Consider the following 26,809-nt stretch of genomic DNA (forward strand, 5'->3'; position numbering starts at 1 on the left):
ACTGTATCTATGGTATTTTTTTATTTTATGTCTTAACTAGCTGAGCCCCGCGGTTTCACCCGCGTTAAGTTTCAATATAAAATATACGCAATGTTATTCTGTTGCATAAGATATATTCTGTGCGTTTGTTTGTCATCTAATTCCTAAAAAGCGATTGGACCGATTTGGATGAAATTTTGTATGTATATTAGAATGTTTCTTGGGTGGTTTACACTGTTTATCCGGACTGCTGGGTCCGTTAATATGTGTATAATATATTAAGATTGTAAAGAGAAAAAATACACATTTGAAAAATCTCGCACTTTTTGGAATGTACATTACAATTATATGTTATTATACATTACATATGACGACCTCGGTGGTCTAGCGGTCTAGCACACCGCTTAACGTCCGATGGTCGCGGGTTCGATTCCTCGCACGGCACAAACATTTGTATTCATGAGTATGATTGTTTGTATCGGTCTGGGTGTTTTCTATGTATAATATGTATGTATTGACGAAAAAAAATCTATGTATTTGTATTAGTTATCTAGTTACCCATAACACAAGCTTTAGCTAGCTAAACTTGGGTCTAGATCGCGCTGAGTGAAGTGTCTTGAGATTATTATTATTATTACATTATGTGGTGCATGAATGAATGAATATTTATTTATTTCTGCAACAAGTTTGAACATAAATATGCTCCAGAGTGATATAATAATAATAATAATAATAATAATAACTTTATTGGCCAATAAAACACTTTTACATTCAATACACATTACTGCGAACCACACACTAGACATGCAAGTCTGTATCGTGTGGTTCAGAGGAGATCATTACACATAATTGATGTTAGGTGCTCGGCTGACTTTAATGAAATAACTTAACAATATCATGCAACACTTATGGCGTTATATTACAAAGTATATATATAATAAATAAATATCTATAAATAGTAATAAATATAAAATATATTAATACATACAATAGATATACACATATTAAGTACTACTGAGGCTTTATGTAATTAAAATTCGGTTTGAAACAATTTCTCACATTGATCATAGTCCAGACTTATTAAAAAATGTTTTATTTTTATTTTGGCTTGAGCTAGAGAACATTTTTTTATATCACATGACTTGCTTATTCTATTATATAAATTTACAGCTATATATGGGCTAAAACGTTTAGCAAAGGTTGTCTGTACCATAGGCAGGGGTATCTGAAAAACTCTTTTTTTTAACAGGTTTCCATATTTGGTGGAATTCAGTACATCTTTATGAGTGACTAAAGTCACTTTCCTCAAAAATTGTTTCCTAACACTAAGTACTTTGCATTCCTTATATAACTTAGTTGTAGAATACCTATATCTTTTTTTCAGCATTGTTTTAAGAACTGATCTTTGGGCTCTTTCGACTTCAATCATGCTTGACTTGGCTGCACCTCCCCAGCAGATGATGCAGTACGACAACACAGAGTGACAGAGGGCATAGTAAACAGTCATGAGTGTATTTATGTTAGCCGACTCTCGTAGTTTACGCATCACATGAGTTATGTTTCGAATTTTGTTTGATGTCATTGAGATATGTTTTTTAAAGTTAATGTTTTGGTCAATATACACTCCGAGATATTTTGTGTCATAAACTTTGTTTATACATTGGCAGTCGCACGCTACGTTATTCAAACATTGATTGTGAATTTTAATTTGCAACCCTAAAGGCGGTGCTGACATTCTAGTTTTGTGGAAACAAATATAATTTGTTTTTTTAATATTGATAGTTAGAAGATTCCAATCTAACCATTTGGTTATTTGAGCCATTCCTCTTTCGGCTTTTGAGTAAACACTCTCCCATGATTTGTCCCAAAACAGTAAGACTGTATCGTCGGCATAACATATCATTTCACTATTTTCTAACTTAATATTATGTATATCATTTAGATATAATATAAATAGTGTGGGGCCGAGAATGCTACCTTGCGGTACTCCGAAATTTGTGGTATGGGTATTACTTGTGAACTGTCCCAACCTTAGACAGTGCCTTCTGTGGTTTAAGTAGCTGCTGAACCAATTTAATGCTAAACCTCTGACACCTGACTTTTCCAGTTTTTTTAGAAGCAGTTTATTAGACACTGTGTCAAAAGCCTTAGCCAAATCCAAAAACACACCTACACATTGTAATCCTTGGTCAAGTTTGGAGGTGATAGTTGTAATAAGTAGAGACACGGCATCCTCGGTGGACTTTCCTGATCTAAAACCGAACTGTTTAGGAGATAGCAGATTTTGGTTTTCAAGGTATTTAACTAATCTTTTGTTGACAAGTTTCTCCAGTAATTTTGAGAAAGTTCCAAGTAGTGCTATTGGGCGGTAATTATCTGGAGAGTATTTACAGCCTCCTTTATGAATTGGGTATAATAAAGCTGTTTTCCAAGAGTCCGGAAAGATACCTGATACAAAACTAAGGTTATAAATGTGTACTAGAGGTGTTAAAATGAATTCCTTTATTGTTTTGATTAAACTATTGGTTATTCCATCAATTCCAGGAGATTTATCATTTTTTAACTGAGTAATTAGGTCACCTATTTCAAATTCATCAGTCGGAGCCATGAAAAAAGATCCCAATACGCCATCCATTTTAGGCATCAAGTTCTCCTCTTTTTCTTTTAACTTTTCTAAAATATTATTTGCAAGTGTATTACCAGTGGTTGAGAAATGGATATTGCACATGTCAAGTGATGTCTTTTCGTCAATTGAGTTTTCTATGTATAATAATTCTGTTGATTCTTTCTTGTGTGTTTGAATATCACAAATGTTTTTTATTGTATTCCACAGTTTCTTAGGATCACCTTTATTTTTTAATAATTGTTCTTCTTCAAATTTCGATTTCAATCTATGTAAAAGGTTATTGCAAAAATTACGATATCTTTTGTACGTTGTTTGTATTATTAAGTTTTGTGGATTCCTGGTAGCCCGTTGATGAAGCTTATCTCTGTGTTTTATACAGCGTATAATACCTGGAGTAATCCAGGGTTTAATACTGAATTTGGAGCGACTTACTTTAACTTTGCGGGTATGAACGTTAATAATGTTTTTCAAACAGTTTTCGAAATTTGTGACTGCCTCATTGACATCTTCTATATTAGTTACTATTGACCAGTCTATTTCGGCAAGATCTTGCTTTATCGCTTCAGCATTAATTTGAACTTTTTCTTTGTTCATACTCTTCTGTTTTGGTATTTCTAAATTTATTCCAGCAAGAACCATGTTATGATCTGTCACATCACATGTACATACAATGCCGAAAGAAACTTTATTTGTTTTTATGAATATATGATCGAGACAAGCATTATTTCTCGTTGGGATAGTTATTACCGGCAATAGTTTATATTCAGCATTAAGACACATGTATTCACTGTTCGTAATTCTACCATTTTGTAACAGATTTATATTAATGTCGCCAGTAACAACTAGAGTAGTTTCTTTTTTGTGATTTTCAAGATTTTGATGTAAGTCAGTTATAAAAATATCTGTATTTGTAAATGAAGGAGAACGATAAATACAAAATATTGATACACTATTTGGAATATTTACTAGTAAACAATCAGCTTCTCTGAAATTTGGCTCTAAAACTGATGCGTTCCAAGTGCTTTTTATGTATACTACCACTCCACTGTTCTGATTAATTATTTTATTAGTTTTGTGTGAATCATATCCAGGTATGTGTGGTACCACTGGCACATCCATAAGTCTACATTCCGTCAAAACAATAACATCGATTTCAATATTTAGTCTATGGAAAGATATTATGAAATTGTCAAAGTTTTTATTTATGCTACGTATATTAAAATTTAATATGTTAAAACTTCTTTTAGCGGCAAATAATTTATTACAATTTTCAAGTTCAGAAATGTGGTAACATTTAATGTTTATTTCTTCTAAATTATCTGTAATGTCCTGTATTGTTTAAGTATAAATAATGAAAATTTGTTGATATCGTATGAACTCGACATTTCAGTTTTAATCCGCTATTGGAGATTAAAGCATAACAGAATATACGTAGATGAGATCTCTTGACAGACAATTTAGTATTGCAAATTATTGCCTCTTGAATGAATGATAAATATATGTAAGTGTAAATATAAAAGATATACATTACAATAAATACAAATACTGAAATATAATACAACAATTGATATTCATAAAGGTAAACATTCTCAACTTTACAATGATAAGAGGAGTTTTACTATAAGTCACTTTAAATTTGCAATACCCAGTTTCAAACTTATTATTATGCTGTTTGTTCCTTAGTTTGTAAACCAGAATCCAGAGGAAAAATGTGAAAAAGATCCTGTTGTGATCGAATATGTTTTGCTGGTTTGCCTTCCCGTTGCCGCACATATATATTTCCATTACTACACCAACAGTACAAAAAGCCGCATTCCTTTGATCTTTTTCTGGTGTCGCGAAATAAATTTCGGTTTCCTTTGGACCTGTGACGTCAATATCATGGCTTGTAAGATTTCGTCGATTTTTTGATTCTTTAATTAAGGAGTTTCTTTTTGACCGGCGTAAAAGTCGCAGCACAACTGGCCGTGGAAATTTACTCTCACCATTGGAGGTGTCAGTTTTTGTCGCCTTTGAGAACCTAGGCCCAACACGAGTTACCCAATCAATGTCCTGCTCCGTTAAGTCTATTCCAATACATACATATATATACTATATATTATGTTAATATACACAAAATTACCATAACACAAATTGACAAATAATAATAATTATAACCCTGTACAATTTACACAGCGCCACCAAGTTAAGCATAGAATAATCTTATAGTAACGGAACCATTGACATAAATACTTTTTTTTGTAAATGCGTACATTATATCTTAGAAAATACTCGAACAAACCTGCCATTCTCATAAATAGAAATGTTTGCATCGAACCTGCTGCCATCGGAAGTAAAGCCCAATTTACACTCAGCCCGAGTGGGCAGGGAAGTGAGCAGCGCGAGAGTGTAAACACGATACTTCCAATTCCAAGGCCGCTGCCACTCGCGCTGGCCGGCGCTCCCTCGATTGTAAGTTTTTCGTGCGCGAGTCAAAAGACTGGCAGCGCTAGTGGCAGCGTGTGTTTACATTCAGCCCTCTCGCTCAGTTGTCGCACGGCGTTTTAAGCGGAAGGTAAGGAAGAGTCGCCCGGTAAATAAGTATGAGTGCTGACTGTAAACGACACTCACTCGCGTCGACTCCTGTCGACGCTGAGGCGGCAATATTTCCGGCAGCGCGAGTGGCAGGGGAAGCGGCTGAATGTAAATGTAACATAAGACGGTGTGGTAAACCGGTGGATCACTGAATCCGTCAAATGTATTAAAGGTAATTAGAAGTAACTAATAAAACAACTGCATACTATCTATTCTTACATTGGTGGGTCTTAATATAAAGCTGACAGAGTTTCGTCCGGCCCAGCCCGGCAGCGTGGCTCTAGCTACAATGATAGTACTTATTACGGCCGCGATGATAGCTAGCGCTAATATCACCCATCGAGTTGTTTGCGTATCCGATCAGGTTGAGTGACTGTCGAAACTCCATAAACCGGCAAATAATATTAATAATAATAATTGTAACCCTGGACAATTCACACAGCGCCATCTAATCCCAAGCTCATGGAATATGAATAATGTTATGGGCACTGACCAATAGACAGAAGTACTTATATACATAATTTTATATATACTTACATGATATGATAGAAAACACTCAGCCAAAACCGCCATACTCATAAATACAAATGTTTGTATAGTTCGAGGAATCGAACTTGCGACGATTGGAAATAAGGCCGCGTGTTAAACCGCTATAGGTAGTAAAATATGTATTAAAGGTGAAATTTTAAAAGTAAGTAATAAAACAACTGCATACTATCTATCCTTTATTGAGATCTATGCCGTTAACATTGGTGGGTCTTAATATAAAGCTGACAGAGTTTCGTCCGGCCCAGCCCGGCAGCGTGGCTCTGGCTACAATGATAGTACTTATGACAGCCGCGATGATAGCTAGCGCTAATATCACCCATCGAGTTGTGTTTGCGTATCCGATCAGGTTGAGTGACTGTCGAAGCTCATCTTGGATAGAGGTCGGCACTTCTGCGCTCTGAAAAATATTGTCAAACAGAAATATTATTAAAATAACATACCTATAATTATCGGCCTCCCTGTTCATTAGGAATGGTTAAAATCTATACATATAAATAAAATTGGGGTGTCTGTTTGTAATATTGTAATAACCATTTTTTACTACGTACATATGAATATAAATACGGTAGATACACCAAAATAACATATTTTACAGTTTTTGTCTGTCTGTCTGTCTGGCTGTTTGTTCTGTTTGATAGGACTTTTTTTTGTCAGGTAGCTAATGTAATAATGAGTAACTTCGGCTACTATTATTTTAGAAAAAATATTTTATTTGAGAAAAATTAATTTAAATTCCACGCGGACGAAATCGCGAGAACAGCTAGTATAAATTAAATTATAAAAAATATATGGTGCTATAATCCCGTCCTAGTTTTCACTAAAAATATTAATTATATGTAAATTGTGGAATAATAATAACCCTGGAAAATCCACAAGGGCTTGGGACTAAATGAGTCCCAAGCCCTTGTGCCCTTGTGTCTAAGCGAAGCTGAGCTTGTGCTATAAGTACTAGACAACTGATAGAATACATTTCTTTGTAAATACATACGTAATATGTATAGAAAACAACCAGACTAATACAAACAATCATACTCATGAATACAAGTGTTTCAACCATGCGAGAAATTGAACCCGCGACGAAATAAATCATTGTGCTAAACCTCTAGACCACCGAGTCCGTTGATGCAAAAACATAATGTTTAAATTTGATGACCTCAGCTTTAACAGTAATGCATTTTCATACAAACTGGGCGATGACTGTTGGATTCAAATCAAATCGAATCTAAAAACATTATTCACTGCTCTTTGACCGTTTTTTTAAATTAAATTTTTTTTCGATACCGTCTAGTTCAGTATACATATTCAATTGAGAAGAACTGGCAAGAACCTCAACTGATTTTTTTTTTTAAATTCAGTTTATTTGTACTGTTATAGGTGTCTAACATTAAATGGAAATCCCATGCGTGAACAACTATTGCCATATATAACTGTTTTACCTCTTCTATCCAAAGCATCGGGAATAGGCCTGTGGGCACTTTCTGCAGTTGGGGTATCTTCATCTGCCTCAATTCCACGTTGAACTGCAAACGCTGGACTCCCTTCAAGACTGCTCCTGTGTTCTATTACATTACATTTTTAGTTAATTTGCTGTATGACCCAAGTCTTAATTATTTAATGTTGCTAACGATTCTTATTTAAAATGGATTGTTAAATAAGAATTATTTGCTATAGAATAGTTCAAATTGCAAGTCTTAGGTTGCATGTGCAATAGGACCCAAGTTATAAACTGGCAGATTTGTGTAATTGTATTTCTGACTAACCTTCCGGCAATGGGAACACCAACAAACCATGTTAGATTTAAATATAGCGAGCGGTATGTGGCATGTCATGTGTTCACCATAATATTAGACAACCAGTTGTTTACCATTCGGATTAATATCTTGATGTGGATGACGATGACGATGATGATGATGGTGATATCAATCATCATCTACATCATCAACAGACAGATGACAATGTCTCTGAATACAGAAGTGAGAATATTTATCAATGTGTCGATAAACTCACCGGCTCCAATAGTATGTAAGTTTTATGTTTGTCTTTATCGGGTTTGATGCCTTCAGCGAAAAATTCGAGCAACTCCTCAGAAGCCAGGTAGAAATGTGGCAGAGAAGCAATTGCTGGTGCCTGCTGACACGGCATCAGGTTTAATACGCCCATCAGCAGACAGCCGTCATGGCTACCGCTCCAGTTCCTGAAATATAACATATAATTTTGTACTATTATCGAACAACATATGTTGGAAATATTTTATATATTAGAACTAGATTTCAATCTACTTCTAATCTATTTCCAACTATATCTGTACAAACATAAGGTTGTATTTTAAAATTGTTTTCTTGGCGAGTTTATACTCGATCTATTTGATTTGCGTGATTTTATTTATGAATGGCTCCAAATATGGTCCATCTCAAGGAAAATAGCATCCATTATAATTTATATCTAAACAAACTTAATTTACTTTTTAATAATATATTTATTGTTCTATATAAAAAAAAATAGTGACCCGTCCCGGCGACGCAAGTTCGGCATGTTCTATACACGCATGCATATAAACCTTCCTCCTGAATCACTATCTATTGCTGCCGACTTTGTTTTATAGTAAAGATTGCAGATAATTTCTTACATCCATGTTTCATCCGTATTGTTTCGTAGACATTTTTTTAAAATATATATACACACCCATATAGTATATTCGTATTTGAGCATGATGGTCATGCGAATTTAGTGATTTTTGCTCATCCCAAAAGTGTTAAACATATTTAAAGAAGCTTTCACTACAAAAACTATCGTGACTGCAATAGCTGTATCTTTCTTACCTTTAAAAAGAAAAGACCATATAGTACTCACTTTTTACAGTAGCACTTGTTGTTTGGATTAGCACTTTTAGACGCGAACGCCGATTCTGACAGCTCGTAGTGGTAAGCTGTTATGTTAAAAATGCTTGTTTTCTCCACGAAATCAACGTGAATAGATCTGAAATTTGTAAGTAATTTTCTATGAGTCTTGAATCTTACTAGTATTATAAAGCGAAAGTTTGCGATTATGGATGGATGGATGGTTGTTACTCTTTCACGCAAAACGTACTGAACGGATATTTATGAAACTTTACATTAATATAGCTTATACATTAGAATAACACATAGGCTATAATTGAAAAAGATATGTAAATTGGGCGAAATATTATAATGTTAAATGTCAAGTAAGTGAGATGCAGGCAAAGCTGGAGGTCAACTAGAATTATATAGAAGGAAAGAGGAAGATCAAGTTATATCAAGCACATCAAAGAAATGTTGGAGTCGTGTCGTATCAACGATTAAATAGATTCATGGAAAATAACAAGAGCTCCGTGTAAAATAAATTTTAAATGAATCTGCCGACCACGGCAGAATAATTTACAAATTAAAGTCTACTAGTACAACAGCTGAACCCATCTCAGCTGTTTTACTGTTAGACTAATTTTCCCTTATATCAATACACAGTGACGCGGTGACGATGCTCCACAGTGGTGGATAGGCCATACAAAACTATGTATATTTTGCTTTGTTATTATTGTTTTGATATATGTTTTAATGTATCGTATTATTTTTATTTGTATGTCACTAGATGTGTCCACGGCTTCATATTAACGACATATATATTTTTGGGTAACTTGAATCGTTCACGCGGCGCACGTAACGGAAACCCTCAAATAAACGGTTCAAGTTACCCAAAAAATATGTATAAAAGTTTTGACAACCATGCAAACGAAGTCACGGGCACAGCCAGTAATTTATATGCTGATGTGAGCATCGTTATTGTTGTGTTGTGATGTGTGATGTAATAAATATTATTCTATTCCATTCTGTTCTGTTCTGTTCTATTCTATTCTATTCTATTCTATACTTTGTATGTCTCATATTACTCCAATTTAATCGTACATACCTGCAAATATCAGGTTGGAACGTATACAATCGTTTCGGTACATTATTCTCGTCTATCGGTGGAAAGATCGACCCGTCCGACCCATTCAGTTTCCCGCAGTAGGGGTCTGAGCCCCAGTGGTTCATGAATGTCTTTTCTTTGTAACTTAATATGTGACCGAGATCCTTCACGTTGTCTATTCCCCGCACCATGTTGTAAGGACCTGTTTCAGTTCTGTTTAACTAAAACGAAATAGAATTAAAGAAAGATTATTATAAAAGTAAGAAAGTAAGCCTACATTGAAAATAATACTTTATGATTATGTTCTGAAGGAATAAATTGAGTGTTAACTACGTAGGTAGTTAACACTCAATTTATTCCTTTATTTATTCAATATATTCTATAGTATAACAGTAGTGTTATACTATAGAATATATTATACTATATTATACTATATATTATACTACCTACTGTTAGACATAATATATATCTATAAATCTTATATATAAAATTCTCGTATCACTATGTTAGTTACCACACTTCTCGGAAACGGCCGACCGTTTTTTAAGAAATTTAACATGTATTTTCAGTAGCTCTGCGAATCGGCTACTATCTATTTTTCATACCCCTAAGTGATAAGATCAACCCCTAACATTTTTTTTATTTATTGGAGATGTTTTTATGTAGCATTTCGAAATTACATAGATACAATTCTAAATTTTCACCCTTCTAACTTCAACCACTATTATTTTATAGCGATTTTAATTTATATAGCAAAACAACGTTTGCGGCGTCAGCTAGTATAAATATATATATATACATATGTATTGTATCTATTAAAGTAAGTATTTAAGTTGGTATATGTATATTATTCTTCTCTAAGTAATACATATACTTAAACGATACCTAACATAGGTAAATACACAAAATCTGCCTTTTCCCATACCATGAATGAATGCAAGATATAGATAGATAGATTAGATAATTTGTAGATCACTGTCCATCAACGGCTTTCTGGTTTTATTTATTTATTTGTTTAAAATAGTTACAAAGGCAGTCTTGAAACAGTTACAATCTTTGCTTGAAACAATTACAATACAATATGTTCAAAAGACTTGCCAGTTCCATCCAATGGTGAATTGGTAGTCCGTTATAAGAATACTTACGTGAGAAAACATTGAGAAATAGAAACCGTTGCCGTCTTCTGTGGGCCGCATGGTCGGCGGGCTGGTCGAGCTGATTTGAGAACATATCAGACCTGGAATGTAAATTTATTAAACTTATATTATAACACTAGCTGTACCCGCGACTACGTGCGCGTGGAATTTTATAACATTACTTCATTTTTCTAAAATAAAATTACCCTAAGTTACTCGTTATTACAGCTACCTGCCACTAAAAGTCCCGTAACAATCGGTCCAGTCATTTCAGAGGCTAGCCGGAACAAACAGTCAGACAGACAAAAATGACAAAAAATGTTATTTTGGTGTATGTACTGTATTTATTTTCATATGCATGTGTAGTAAAAAACGGTTGTTTCAATATTACAAACAGACATTCCAATTTTATTAATATGTATAGATAACATAACATATTATTGTAATGTTGCGCGGTGGTTATCACCTCACCACTGTAGCGTTATATATGATGCGATGAGGTGTCGCTATATGTCAGCAAGCGGATGTTTCAATGGCGCCTGAAATTCTGCAACTTTGTAGTACTTACTATTAGTAGATTTGCTGTTATTGTTCTAACAGGGCATATTTCTAAATAATCAGTGTAAATTTCAGTATTATGTATTAATGAACGAGAAATAGAGAATATAGACAGTTTCAAAAGAGTTAGTGATTGCACCAATAAAAGCTTACGTAACAATAACAAACTGATTTTACCTAAATGTCGTTTGGCTAAAGTTAGTAATTCGTTTTATGGCAATTGCGTAAGGTTTTACAATAAAATACCAGAGTCTGTTATAAATCTGCAAGAAAAAATATTTAAATGTCAAATAAAACAGATCCTTGGAAAAAAGCTTACTATAAAATTGAAGAATTCGTTAACGATAATAATGTTTTTATAGAAAAACTTTAAATCCATAGATAGAGATATATAATCAGATAATATTGTCAGATTATCTGATTACACTAATAATGAGTGCGTAGCGATTTCTATGTTGATTATCGCATGCCTCTTACTTGTTATACTGTAATTATTTATATAAAAAAACATCTATTAAAAAGAGCAACACACAAGTTTCTTGCTCATTCTTCTTGTGATGAGTCTGCATTCCGAATGAGTGGTAGAATCAAAATGTGACTATTCAAAAGTGCTTGTAATGATAGTCATATGCATATAGCGAGAAGTTGTTAATTTGAAAATAAAAATCATTTCTATTATATTTGTTTGTATACACTATTAGAGCCTCACCTAGAGAAGATTGATTTCCTTTGCAATTGAGGAAGACACCGTCGAACAGTAAATCCCGAGCTTTCACTGTAAGAAATGGATCTTTCAAACCAAATTGTGAATACATCTCTTCGAATCCCATATTCATTGTTGGGATTAGTGTTGGCATCATGTCATTTATAGTCAACAGGGCCGCCTGGAAAATAAACATACACTGTTATAATACTTATTTTTCTTTTGTTTCCGATGGGTGCCGGTTTGATTCCTCGCATGCTTCAAACATATATCTAAATATAAGTATATAACTCAATCGTGACTGACATAGTGATTTATCAACGCACAGCCCAAACCACTGGACGGATCGGGCTGAAATTTGGCATGCAGGTAGATGTTATGACGTAGGCATCCGTTAAGAAAGGATTTTGATTAATTCTACCCCCAAAGGGATAAAATAGGGGATGAAAGTTTGTATGAAACTTTGTCAATTTTAAACCGATCGGGCTGAGATTTTGCATGCATAAAGTTACTATGACGCAGGCATCCCCTAAGAAAGGATTTTGATAAATTCCACCCCTAAGGGGATAAATTAACGCGAGCGAAGCCGCGGGCAAAAGCTAGTTTGATATATGTAATTCATGAGTATGATTGTTTGTATAGGTCTGGATGTTTTTATGTTTAAGTGTTGATACTGGAATGTTGCACCCGCTTGCGCTAATGGTTTCCGCTGGTGAGGCACAAATGGTGGATAAGATGGACATGAGGTCAGGTCAGTTAGCCCATCGTGGCAAAATCACGAAGAAATTATCAACTAACAATAATATAATAAAACCCTAACATGGTGTATCGTTAGTAATGGGGTCATTAGTCCACATTACTAACAACCCACTTGCTATTATGTATATATTTACAAAAAAATGTATCTATGTACTTATATCAGTTGTTAGTACTCATAAGCTTGGGACTAGATGGCGCTGTGTGAATTGTCCTGAGATATTATATAATATTTTGTTGGAAGATTCGCATAAATCTATTTGAATAGTAGTCGTATGCAGGTCTTCTATATTGCTATGTAATTGTTTTATAAAGAAGTGATAGGTAGTGTCAGTTACGTGGATTTATGACCTCATATACTGTAATTATTTATATAAAAAAAACATCTATTAAAAAGAGCAACACACAAGTTTCTTGCTCATTCTTCTTGTGATGAATCTGCATTCCGAATGAGTGGTAGAATCAAAATATGACTATTCAAAAGTGCTTGTAATGAGTTTATTTGAATAAAGAATATTTCTATTTCATTGCTGTACCATGTACAATGCAATGTACCATGTCAGGTTGAACTCCACGCGGTTCCCCCAAGACACCATCGTGATAAATTCTTGTTGATTTTGCCTTAATGAGGTAACTGACCTGACCTCATGCTCATCTTATCATCTTCCACTGGTGCCCGCCAGCGTAAACCCGCACATGCGGATGTACTATTCCATTAATATCCATAAAAAAACTTACCATGTATGAAAAATTTATGACTGTCACCACTTCATCTTCTGTCAACGGAGCGCTGGCTTCAGCATCGAAAATAAACGTCTTTTTGAGCATATATCTAATTGTATCATTACTTCCATAACCTAATACATTCCTCTCTCGATATTCTCTGAAATTGAATTTATTAATTCGTAAAATAAAATCTTCAAAAAGTCAAAGTTTAGTTTGGTAAGTACAAAAATGTTATGAGTAATTATGTTACTAAGTAATAATTTTTATTTATTTACATGTGTGTTTTTTTGTAAACTTATTTCAAGTAATATGCAACTAATATACCGTTTTTAGTCATGTGATCTGGAAAAAATAGACCACTCAGCAAATTATTGAGTTCCCAATATTGTTTATACGTATAATGACCGTGCAAATTTAAAACGGTATGTAAAAAAATAGGCATAGAAATAAGTAAATAATAACTAACCTATATACAAAAGGGCCAATCTCCTGCAGTTTTGGTTTTCTGCCATTATTAATTTCGTCAACGTTGGTAACATTGAAAATTGTTATCTTGAACGTTAAGGGCATCGGTATCTTCCTCCATTTTTCATACATCATCGATGTGTTCTCTAGTTGTATGTTCTGAAATAGAAAAAAATATTTTAGCAATTGTTTTAATGTAATAATCATTCATTCATAATTTAAGAGCGACGCTCTTGTCGGTGGAGCTTATGCCATTTTCTACGATCTTCCATCATACTTCTTCAGGACACGACTCCAATTCTGTCGTTCATTTGCTTAATAAAGCTGTGCCTTGGTCTTCGTCGTCCCCTCTTTCCTTTTATCTTTCCCTCAATAATAACTTTCATAAATACATCGTGCCACATTAAGTGTCCTAATATTTTTATATATTTACGATATAATAATAATTAATATTATATAATACATTTTATTATTAAAACAGAAATAATAAATTTTATTAAATAAGGAACGTAGAGAATAAGAAGGAAATATACATTTTATTTTTATAAATATTATTAATTTTTATTTGGTATATGACGCAAATTTTTAATATATATCGTAGTCAAATTTTAAGTATATAATTTGAAATATGTAGTACCTAAGATTAAGGCAACACCGCCGTGATGAATATATATATATGTATATATATATTTACTTACGCCATTCTTTGATACTTTTTCTCAATTATGTAACGAGAACAATATATATAATGTCAAAAATATGAACAATGAAATATTTAAATATCAGCCCTATATGATTTGTAATTGCTGAGAAAGATTGAAATTACTGACGTCAATATTTGCCGATTAAAAGACATAATAATGTGAAAAGAAAACATTTCGCCAGTTTGCATCCGTTACCCAAGGAAATTTTATGGAATACCTATTATTTGTTTTTGTAGCAGGATGTTCTTTTTGATATTTATAAGTGTGTACAGTGATTAAGTGCCTGAATCTCGGAGGGTTGTAGTTCCAATATTTTGTTGCTTGATAGCGGAAGCTGCCAGTGAATGCTACAGTCCAGTGCACTTGGAATAATTTCGATCGAATGACTTGTTTACTATTTCTATGTCATAAACATGGTATTTTATTCTACAAATATTTGAATATCCTGTTATTTATTTTTGAACACAAATGAATGATGCATTTCAGTAAAAATAGTATTTGTAATATAATAATAATATCCGAGGACAATTCACACAGCGCCATCTAGTCCCACAGTAAGCAGAGCTTGTACTTATTATATTCAAGAACTAGCAGTTCCCGCAACTTCGTCCGCGTGGAATTTAACTTTATTTTTTTAAAATAAAAGCAGCCTAAGTTACTGCCAAAAAAAGTCCCGTAAAAACGGTCCAGCCATTTCAGAGATTAGTCGGAACAAACAGACAGACAGACAGACAAAAATTGCAAAAAATGTTATTTTGGTGTATGTACCGTATTTATATTCATATGCATGTAGATACAAAAAACGGTTATTGTAAACAAACAGACACTCTAATTTTATTTATATGCATAGATATACTTTTAAAATTAAGAAAATATTTTTGACAAACGAATGATCTCTTTCAGTAAAAATAGTATCTGTAGTAACAAGTAGGACTAGCCCAAGCTAAGCCGAGCTTGTGTTATCGGTAGTAGATAACTTATAAATACATAGATACATTTGTTACCTATACAGATTTCATATCCAGTCAGATACAAATACTCATGAATACAAATGTTGGTACTGTGTGAGAAATCGAACCCGCAACCATCGGAAGTAAAGCGGTGTGCTACAGTATTATACCACCGAGGCTGTCAAATAATATTTATGATAGTTAACTTCGTCTAGTGGACAATTATGTATTCTGATCTCTAAGGTACACTAGTTCGGTTCACTGTCTATAAAGTTATATTATGCAAAAACATATGTTCAGAGTTGAGTCTAGAGGGAATGATATAGGGTCAGTGCGAAAGAAATTATCCATGAATCAGAGGTCTAGTTGTGTTGTGTATCTATTTTATTATATGACTGAGTAGAACTGTTAGTTTTCGTTTCAGTGCCGCATTAAGTTACGATTCAAAGGCCCTGTTGTGTCAATGAAACATTATGTTACGACGATCACTGCTTTATTCTAAATAAGTAGGTAGGGAATACAATAATTAATGTTGACCTACCTACAACATCTTTCCCTTAAACAAATAAACAAAATATACTTTCTAACACTGGTATGTATAAGTCTACGTATGGAAATAAACAATAAAGAAAAACTATTGATTAAAACTACTTATACACTACCACCCCTATTCTTACAGTTAGTTACAGTGTAAATTAATATTATCAATATTCATTTTCATTTCCTTAGCTTTACTACGAGTAAGCGGTGGGGATATGGATATGGGTTTTTTGCCCTCAATTTGTTTTTTATGGATATTAGATGAATTAGATAAATAATTAGTATTACTTGAACATGGAACGGCAAAATTATTTTTTTTTAAAGTATCCTGCTCAGTATTATCCCCATCGCTTGTCGTACTGCACTTGGGCTCGCATTTTATTAAATGTCGGCGGTTACGTCGATATGTTGCACCTCGTCTATTTTTCACTATATAAGAACGTGGAGTTGGGCACTTAGAAATAACTTGTCCATGCATTTTGTTATTATGATCCAATATCATGACGTTATCACCAACATTTAACTCTGGCAATGTTTTTGTATGCGAGTCATAATACATTTTACTTTTCAATTGTTTATTTAATAAACTCTTATGAACAAAATTATGAGATATTTTACAATCATGCCTTAACAACTTTGGATGTACAGGTAATTTACAATTTAGGCGTCTCCCCATCAGCAGCTGTGCTGGAGAACCCAAATTATCCCGGGGAGTATTTCTATAACTCAATAGACTCAAATAGAAATCTTCATTACTATGAACTGATTTTTTTATCATTTTTTTTACAGTTTGGACGGCTCTCTCACTTTTCCCGTTTGATTGTGGATAATTAGGGGATGACGTTATATGTGTAAAACCCCATTGATGTGCAAATAGTTTAAAATCACGACTTGTAAATTGTGTACCATTATCACTTATGACTGATTCCGGTATACCATATCTTGCAAAACTTTCCTTCATTATGTTTATTACTGAGTTTGTGGTTATGTTGTTTAGTTTTCCCACTTCAATGAAACCCGAATAATAGTCAACTAAAATTAAGTAATATTTTCGTTGGTATTCAAAAATATCTGTACCAATTTTATTCCATGGTAAGTTAGGTATTTTAATAGGGATCATGGGTTCTTTACTAGGATAATTTGAGTACTCTCGACAAGTTGAACACATTTTAACATGAAGTTCGATATCATGCGTTATATTTGGCCAAAAAATCACCTCCCGCGCTCGCCTTTTGCATCGGTCAATACCAAGATGACCCTCATGTACGATAGTTAGCATTTTATTCCTTAATGATGGCGGAATGACAATTAAATTATTTTTGAAAATAACTCCATTTATGCTATGTAATTCATCTCTGTAAGACCAAAATTTCTTTAATTTTTCAGGTAAATTATTTTTGTATTTAGGCCACTTGTTATTAATGTAATGGAGCAATTCACAAAAATCAACATCTTTACATGTATGTTCTCTGACTAAATTTAATTTATCGTTTGACATTTTCACATTACTCATAAGGAGATTAACTTGACATATTATCTGGCTACTAATGTCATTATTACATAAATCGGCAAGAGGCGCGCGGGATAAGGTGTCAGCAATATACATTAATTTTCCAGGTTTATAATTTACAACTAATTCATAGCCTTGTAATCTTAATAACATACGTTGTAATCGAACGGGAACCGATTCTAATGCTTTTTTGAAAATAGATTCTAACGGCTTATGGTCTGTTTCCACCATAATATTTTTCTTGCCAAATATATACTGATTAAACCTTTCACAAGCAAACACTATAGCAAGTAGTTCCTTTTCGATCTGTGCGTACCTACGTTGTGTATCAGTTAATGTTCGTGACGCATATTCTACTGGACGACCATCCTGCATAAGCACCGCTCCTAAAGCGGTACTGCTAGCATCCACTGATAATACTACCGGGCGTGACACATCAAACAAAGCTAAAACGGGCGCATTACATACTAATTCTTTCAACTTTTCAAATGCATTTTGTTGCTCCTGACTCCATTGCCATATTATATTTTTTTTTAATAGACTAGTCAAAGGAGTGATACATGTTGAATAATTTGGTATAAATTTTGATAAATAATTAATAGCACCTAAAAATCTCTCTAATGATTTTCTATCAGTAGGGGCTGGCATATTCTTTACAGCTTTAACTTTATTCAGATCTGGCTTCATACCATGCATATTAAATACATGACCCAAATATGATACCTCTTCTACACACAATTTACATTTCTCAATATTAAATTTTAAATTTACTTCACGTGCTCTTTGCAGTAAAGCTTTTAAGCGTGTGTCATGTTCAGCTTTTGTGCGACCCCAGCAAATAAGGTCATCTATGAAAGATTCCACTCCTTCTAAATCCTCAAATAACTGTTTAATTTTTGCATGGAATACTTCGGCGGCACAATTTAAACCAAACGGTAATCTTAAAAATTGGAACCTTCCAAACGGAGTATTAAATGTGCAAAGGTCAGAACTGGAAGAGTCCAGTTGTATGGCCCAGAACCCAGAATTAGCATCTAACACAGAAAAATATTTGGCACCTTTGAGTTTAGTAGCCAGTTCAGTTACTGTAGGTAGTTGAAAATGCGCTCGTTGTATAGCCGTATTTAAAGGTCGTGGGTCTAGACATAAACGGATACCACCATTTTTTTTTGCAACTATTACTAACGAATTAACCCATGGGATAATTTGGGTTTTCCACCTTTTCCATGCGTCGGCCCGGCCGACAGGGCTACCGTCCATACTTAACTCCGGAGGTGGCCTTGCGTGTTCCATTTTTATTAATTTAATAACGGCACTATTTTATTATTGTTACTCGTATAAGTTAACAAAAGTTATATCGACAAAAACTCTTTAATTTCTAAATAATAAGACCGCTGTCACCATGTTGTGTCACTGAAACATTAGGTTCCGACGATAACTGCATTCTTCTAAATAAGTAGGTAGGGAATACAATAATTAATGTTGACCTACCTACAAAAGGCCCTTTGAGGCTCCTTTGAATGTGATGTGCCTACATCTATACTAATATTATAAAGCTGAAGAGTTTGTTTGTTTGTTTGTTTGTTTGAAAGCGCTAATCTCAAGAACTATTATATAATCCATTTGTAGAGAAAGACTTTAAGCTATATAACATTACGCTACGACCAATAGGAGCGGAGTTGCAATGAAAAATATTGCAAAAGGTGGGGAAATGAAATGCAGACGAAGTTGCACGATTCAGCTTAATATGTAATATTTCTGTCAACTAAGTTTAGCTTTCCAGATAACATAGATTTAAGTTAGGTGTAAAATCAGTCCATGTTACGACTCCGCGTCGAATGTACGCGTTACTAATAAGTCATGTAGCACACTACCAAATAAACTTACTAATGTACAATGAATAGTACAATCATTTCACCTATATACTCACTAACTAGGTACTACAATAAACAATATATTCTGTAGCGACACCTCATCACATCATTATAACGCAACAGTAGCGAGATGATAGTCACAGCGCTACAATAAATTGTAACAATTAATTCAAATGGCCCGATGTTGGGTTTAGAGTTTTTAAAATGTATTTTTTTTTATTCTATTTATAATATTATAAAACTGAATTGTTGTTATTTCCTTGTTCTTTAATATTTAGACAGTTGTAAATAGGCTCCTTATTGCGTAGTGCTCATAGCGGTTGCTACTATTACTTTTTCGGCACTGTATCGGATAGGATCGGATGTAGCCACTGTTCCCATGGGAAATAAATGCTTCGGACGTCGGAGCTTAGTGGAGGGTTATACCAGCCTAAAGGCCTTAAAAGTCTTGGTCAGTCTTGAGTACCAAGTCAATCATCTTTGTATTTTGATATACTTACATATATTTATTAGCTTCGTCCTATTAACCTATGTGGTATGTATTATCAACCTATGTGTTATTCTGATGTATAAGCTTTATTAGTGTAAAGTTTCATCAAAATCCTTTCAGTACTTTTTGCGTGAAAGAGTAACAAACATCCATCCATACTGACAAACTTTCGCATTTATAATATTAATAATAAGAGTTCTTATTATCTTTCTATTGATGACGACACTACTAACAAGATAAATTAATTGAGGAATAAGGGCTGGCTATACTAATATATATGTATATAACATATTTATATATATTGCGTTTACTTTGACTATTATTAGAAAAAGATTGAATTTAGATGGTATTTGTGTGCGGCGTTTTTTTCAAAGCGCCTGTCTCGGTTGATATCGCAAATTCGCAATGTGTGCCTAAATTAAACGCGCAATATATCTTGTAGGTACTTTATTCTGAAATATCAAAATAGATACACGTAGAAAAAAAACGTCTTAAAATACAGCTGTATACGTTAAGTATTTAATTTTCAGTTGGTATCATTATTACATTGTATAAAACAAAGGCGCTGTCGCTGTCTGTCCCTATGTATGCTTAATTCTTTAAATCTACGCAACGGATGATGATACTTTTTTTTAATAGATAGAATGATTCAAGACGCAGGTTTATATATATAATATAGTAATATTGTGTTATCTGTGATATAATACATGTACACTCGTGCGAAGCCGGGGCGAGTAGCTAGTGAGGTATATACCTACATTTTTTTGCGAGTAGAGATACTGCTTAAAGACCGGATTTTTTAATAATTTTTGTATAGTTGTCAAAAATAAAATTTTAATTATTTAAATTTTTAAAATAAAATAAATTAAAGCCAAGAGGCGATGAAAGAATGACAGAAATTTCTCTCATACAGATGACGAATTTTTTTTACTTTTATTTAATTTTATAATCTTTTTTATTTGCGTACCTACTAGTATTATGCCTATTTTTACTGCACGGTAAACAACATCATCCGGTATAACCTGATTTCTTAGAATGGAATTTAATCTCCAGTTTTCTATAATTAGCTCAATGTTTACACATACAATCCTATAACCGGTATGATTTCCAATCACAATTTAAACTCTGATTTACACAATATACCTACGTCATCTTTTGACGTCACCTCAGTATGTTTTTTACCACGGATGAAAACAGAATCATGTTTATATCTTCGTACATACTCGAATAATGAGTTTAAAGTTCAAGTTTTTACTAGTAAAATTAATTTACTTGTAGACATACATGTCTACAGTTCACAGCCTCAGTGGTATAGTGGTGTAACATACCGTTTTGCTACCGATGGTCGCGGGTTCGATTTCTCGCACGGCATAAACATTTGTATTCATGAGTATGATTGTTTGTATCGGTGTTTTCTATGTATATTATGTATATATTTGCAAAATGGATCATATCCGTGTATTTATATCAGTTGTTTAGTATCCATAACACAAGCTCTGCATAACTTGGGTCTGGATGTCGCCGTCTGAACTGTCTATGGTTATTTTTACTATTAAGTGTATACAGAATTAATAATTTATTATATTTTTATATAAATACACTTTTCATCCTAATTATGATCAAACGAATAAAGTTGCTATTATTAAATATTATTAAACAAATAATATAGTACATGCTTATTCAAATTTGCTGACATATTGCAATGAATTAAGCTAAGCTAAGCTCTCCTTGCTTGTCTATAATCAAGGAATTTATTTATTAAATTAAACTTGTGTTGTTACATTTACTACTGGCAATCTTATATCATGAGGTCCCCCTCCGGTAATTGTTAATAATACTAACTAGGACTCCATTGTCACAGATAAGATAATATTCCATTGTTAACAATGTACAATGTCAGGACCACCTCCACGCGGATCCCCCTGAAAATCCAGTGATTTCATCATGATGGTCTAACTGCAGGTCAGTTAGCTCATTAGCCTAATTCTCTTTTTATCATCCTCCATGGGTGCCCATTCCATTGTCATCCATTAAAAAAAACCTCTTATTATGTGTACAATGCTTATACTAAGTATAAATATAACCAGACAATTAAGTTTCTTGTCAGTTCTCATCATTTTGAAACTATGTATTTATCGAACTGGACGAAAAAAAACTGAAATAAAAAACGCATCAAGTGTCTTCTATAAATTTAATAATAATAACCAAGACAATCTAGTCCTAAGGTCCTAAGTCCTAGAAATCTAGTCCCAAGATAAATGCTTATCTTGATTGTACTTATTCTTGCAAGCTTGTATTATGGACACTAAACATCCGATAGAAACTAAACATTTTTTTAAATACCTACAAAATGTACATAGAAAACACCTAGACCAATACAATCATACTTAAGAATACAAATTTTTGTACCGGGCGAGGAATCGAAACTGCGACCATCGGAGTGGACGGTGCTAAGTCGCCGCTAAATCATCGAGTCCGTCAAACTTACATGAATATAATATATTTAGTAATCAAAATTGCCAATCTATTTATAAAATAGGCAGCAAGAAGCAACTACCAATGTAAGGTAACCAGTTTAGTTTTTATAATTTGAGTAAAAAAACTATAAGGTTATTAGCAGGTAGATTTATAAACATTTAAATTAACAGAATAACATTTTAACTAGAGTGTAACATTTCGATTATAGTCAAAAACAATCGAATAGAGCCAGATAGCCAGTATAGAAGAAGACAATTAAAAACCTAACAGATAGAAATATTTAAAAAGTGAGTTCAAATTCTAAATATCTTTTCATGTAGGTCTATTACAGACTCTTATGATATGTCAAATCTACCGTCAGTTCGGAATGATTTCGAGATGAGAACTGACAAGAAACTCAGCTCGTATTCTTTTCAAATTAATATTATACATGTTTACAATAATACAGATTAATTTTTAAATTCAAAATTGGGAGAATAGAGTGACCTCCAGCATATACTATTGCAAAAGCAAATAGTCTAATCAGTGATCGCAACCCAAACAGACCAGTCCCCACAAGCAGCACAAGTTCACGGGTATGATGGACGAGCCAGCCATCATTGCACACAACCATATTTGAGTTAGTACTCGAATACTCATATTTTTATTGAATTTTTTTACTTATACATTTTGGCGGCATTGTCACTCTATTCCTCTGATCGATCCCATCCAATTCAGACCGGAATTGAAATTACGGCCAGAGCTGAGGTTCGAACTCCTAACGGTGCCCTCAGACTACAGTCTCATCCGTCAGGCAGGAGCTTGCTTTTAGCCGCTCCGTAAGTCCTTCCGAGTGTTTGGAGTTTTATCTACATTCGTTCGGTAAAGCTGAGGGCCAACTGCGGCCAATAGTATTAAAATAGTTCGAAAAAGTCTTGTCATACATTTACTTTTTAAGTGTAACATCATAACATCAATACAAAACTATCAGTTTTAGTTATTGCGAGGTTATGTTTATGGTCAGTATGTACTTTTTGGCGGGTTTTTCGTCAATGCCTAATCAATTTTAAAAAAAGAATTTATGGATACGGAACAAAAAATGAAAAAATATTCGATAATGGATTTATTTTTATTATGTAGCGGCCTCTAAGGCAAAGACAATCTATGTTAAAGGTTATGTTTATATTTAATTCATATTACTTATACCTAATGTAATTAAGTATAGTGTCCATAAAATATCCAATAAAACATAGATTAAAACGTACGACAGTAGTGTTAAGTTATAAAAGTAAAACAGGTTACACAGAGCATTTAAGTTTACTAATCTAGAAGTGTTTTTTTACATTTATAGTACACAGATGAATTAAAGCAACGGAATACATTCTGATCTAGTAACTTACTTCTACCACAGATAAGATAATATTACATACTTCTACTTTCAAAGCAATTTCTATCCGTTTATTCCGGAATAGCATGTTGCTTGGCGTTCCTTTGGAGTTCTCCAATTTTCCTTAATGCTACGCTCCTATTGGTCATAGCGTGATGTTATAAAGCCCGATGTTATATATTTCTCGATAAATGGACTTTCTAACATTGTAAGAGTTTTCGAACTTTAACTTTATAGTTACTCAGAACGCGCTAAGTGTCTATCTAAGAAAACAAAAAGCTTAATAATATAATAATAGATTTAATTTATATGGTCCAAAATATCATCCTGATCAACTGGACGAATAGCGGTCCTCCACCGTGCGTTTTTTAACAAACTTTTTACAACGCACTTTCAGATTGTAGAATCACCTTCCATATACGATATTTCCGAACCGATACGATATTGAAACTTTCAAGAAAAGAGCTTATTCCTTTTTAAAAGGCCGGCAACGCACTTGCAATTCCCCTGATGTTACGGGTGCTCATGGGCGGCGGTAATCACTTACCATCAGGTGAATCGAAAGATTGTTTGTTCCTATGTTATAAAAAGATATAATAAAACTTACCTTTTGAATTTGATTGCTGATAATTTTCGGAAATCCCCAAAAAGCTAATATAATAGATATAATCAGTGCTCCCAGCGATATCCCGAAGAACAATCTCGAACGTTTCCCCAACATTGTTGTATTAATATCACAAACTCGTATACATTCCAAATTCAAATAAATATTATTTTTAAATTCACTTCGTACGTCAACAAAGTACGTCTAATTCACATGCGCGGTTATTAATGGATGACTGAAAATTATTTCTATAGTTTTACGTCGCGTAATTTTAAACAGTTTTAAATATTTATTAATTTATGTTAATTAAGCCACTGCTCGGCACACGTATTCGTCTATCTTCATAGGTATCTAGCCAACGATTATAGCTGTATCGTGCTGTTCGTCGCTTGTAATTTTCTCATTTTTTTTTTCTGATAAATGGAGACTCGTTAAGAAATACAATGTCCGGTGTATTTACTCAGCAGATTCTATTGTATGAACGATTGTGTCATTAATTATACGCAGTCGTGGATTATCGGTGTGTTTATTTTTATTCACAAGCATGTCAAATGAATGTTCTGCTTCACAGAAATATAAATAAATTAAAGTGCATATCCATAAATATTAAATTATAGTCAGGGACGATTTTTTTTTTAGTTGTCAGTGCTCAAGTAGTTTTTAATATTACATTCAAAGACGCTAGAGGACTAAATTATAATATATAGACATTTCGTGTCATGTCGTTTGTCCGCGATGGAATGTTAATTAACTAGTGTTCCGATTATGATGAAGTTTTATAGGTACTCGGTAGGTCGGTCGGTTTTATGAGTTTAAATCTGGCCGATATGAGTAAAAACTTAGTGCGCCAATTTATATTTCTGACTGACTCTACGGTGACGAAAACACCGTTAACAAATCATAAAATAATCTGAGAGAAGCATGTATTCACGCCCCTTGTCACGTGGATTCAAAATATATCGGGCGAAATGGGCATTTCAAGTGTTGCGTTCACGATATAAACAAAAATCAAATTAAAAAAATATTATTTTATTCATGTAGGTCTATTATACTTTTATATAACCAAATCTAACGTCAGTTAAGAATAGAATAGAATAGAATAATATTCATTACAATCATAAGAGTGTTATAAGAGTGTTTACAAGCTGAGAAGAACTGAGAAGAAACTCGGCCTTTATTATTCTCAAATGAGTTTGCACATGATTATAGAAACACAGATTCATTTTTAAATTCAATTATAGAGACGTGACCTAAAAATATGTTAATGTGAAGCATATGTTATCGTATTATTGTCAAAATGAAATTATAGAATAGAATAGAAGAATAGAAAATCATTTATTCAAATAAATTTACATTGAAGCACTTTTGAATAAGCATCACATTTTTTTTAATCTACCGCTCATTCGGAATGCTGTCTTATCTAAACCGTAACCCAACTAGACCAGAAGTGTTGACAATGGCTCTGACTACCCCCTCTGGGATTACAGTCTTGTCATTATAAAATAAAATAAGTAAATAAATAACCCTAGACAATTAACACAGCGCCATCTAGTTCCACGATACAGAGCTAGTTGTAGAGTACCATACAACTGATATAAATACTTAGATTTTTTTTGTAAATACATACATAATATACATAGAAAATACCCAGACAGATTCAAAGAATCATACTCATGAATACAAATGTTTGTAGCTGCGAGGAATAGAACCCGTGACTAATGGAAGTAAAGCTGTGTGCTAAACCGCTAGATCACCGAGGCCGTCAAAGTGATCCTCAATGAAAACTTGATTAAAATGCAAATTTAATTGTACACGATTATTATTGAGAACTAGTTACACTAACAGTTTACCTATAACAGAGTGCAAATGCAATTAAATGCATATAAGGGCCGCGGTAAGCCTTCATTGATGGAAGCCTTGACCGGCTCTATAGGAACTGGCTAACAGGGAGGCCATTGTCACATATGACCGTAAAATATATTAGGGATGTGAAAATTAAACGGTTAAAGAATAAATCTTTATCAAATATCTCAAAAGAATTGATTATTTAAAATCTATTTTTTACATGCTGTCCCAAAAAAATAAGAAAACTAGACAAATCATTACAGCGTAATTTAACATGCTTGCGGGCTTCAAGGAAACAAGGCCTGGGGGCTCAGAAATTGATTGTATATGAAATATATTTTTAAAATCGATTATTATGCTAACAAGAATACAGATCTCCACACACTGTCACATCCCTATAACATATATAGGGTCTTAAGATTGTAATCCTGATGGTACTCTATGATAAGACA

At 33.4% G+C, this 26,809-nt stretch overlaps 1 protein-coding gene across 1 annotated transcript; it reads right to left on the reverse strand.

The window, feature by feature from the left end:
- Window positions 1-5,897: 5,897 nt before the first annotated feature.
- Window positions 5,898-24,861, reverse strand: LOC131853162 (sensory neuron membrane protein 2-like). The gene is made up of 10 exons (XM_059203986.1): window positions 24,516-24,861; window positions 13,998-14,155; window positions 13,544-13,688; window positions 12,056-12,230; window positions 10,798-10,889; window positions 9,653-9,873; window positions 8,579-8,704; window positions 7,736-7,922; window positions 7,165-7,287; window positions 5,898-6,125 (listed from the first exon to the last, which is right to left on the reverse strand). The coding sequence occupies exons 1-10, from the start codon at window positions 24,627-24,629 to the stop codon at window positions 5,898-5,900; spliced, it is 1,569 nt and encodes a 522-aa protein (XP_059059969.1). The 5' UTR covers window positions 24,630-24,861.
- Between the last annotated feature and the right edge of the window lie 1,948 nt (window positions 24,862-26,809).

Source organism: Achroia grisella, unplaced genomic scaffold (genome assembly GCF_030625045.1).
Source record: "Achroia grisella isolate CSIRO2021 unplaced genomic scaffold, CSIRO_AGI_Agris_v1 utg900, whole genome shotgun sequence".
Taxonomy (NCBI): Eukaryota; Metazoa; Arthropoda; class Insecta; order Lepidoptera; family Pyralidae; genus Achroia; species Achroia grisella.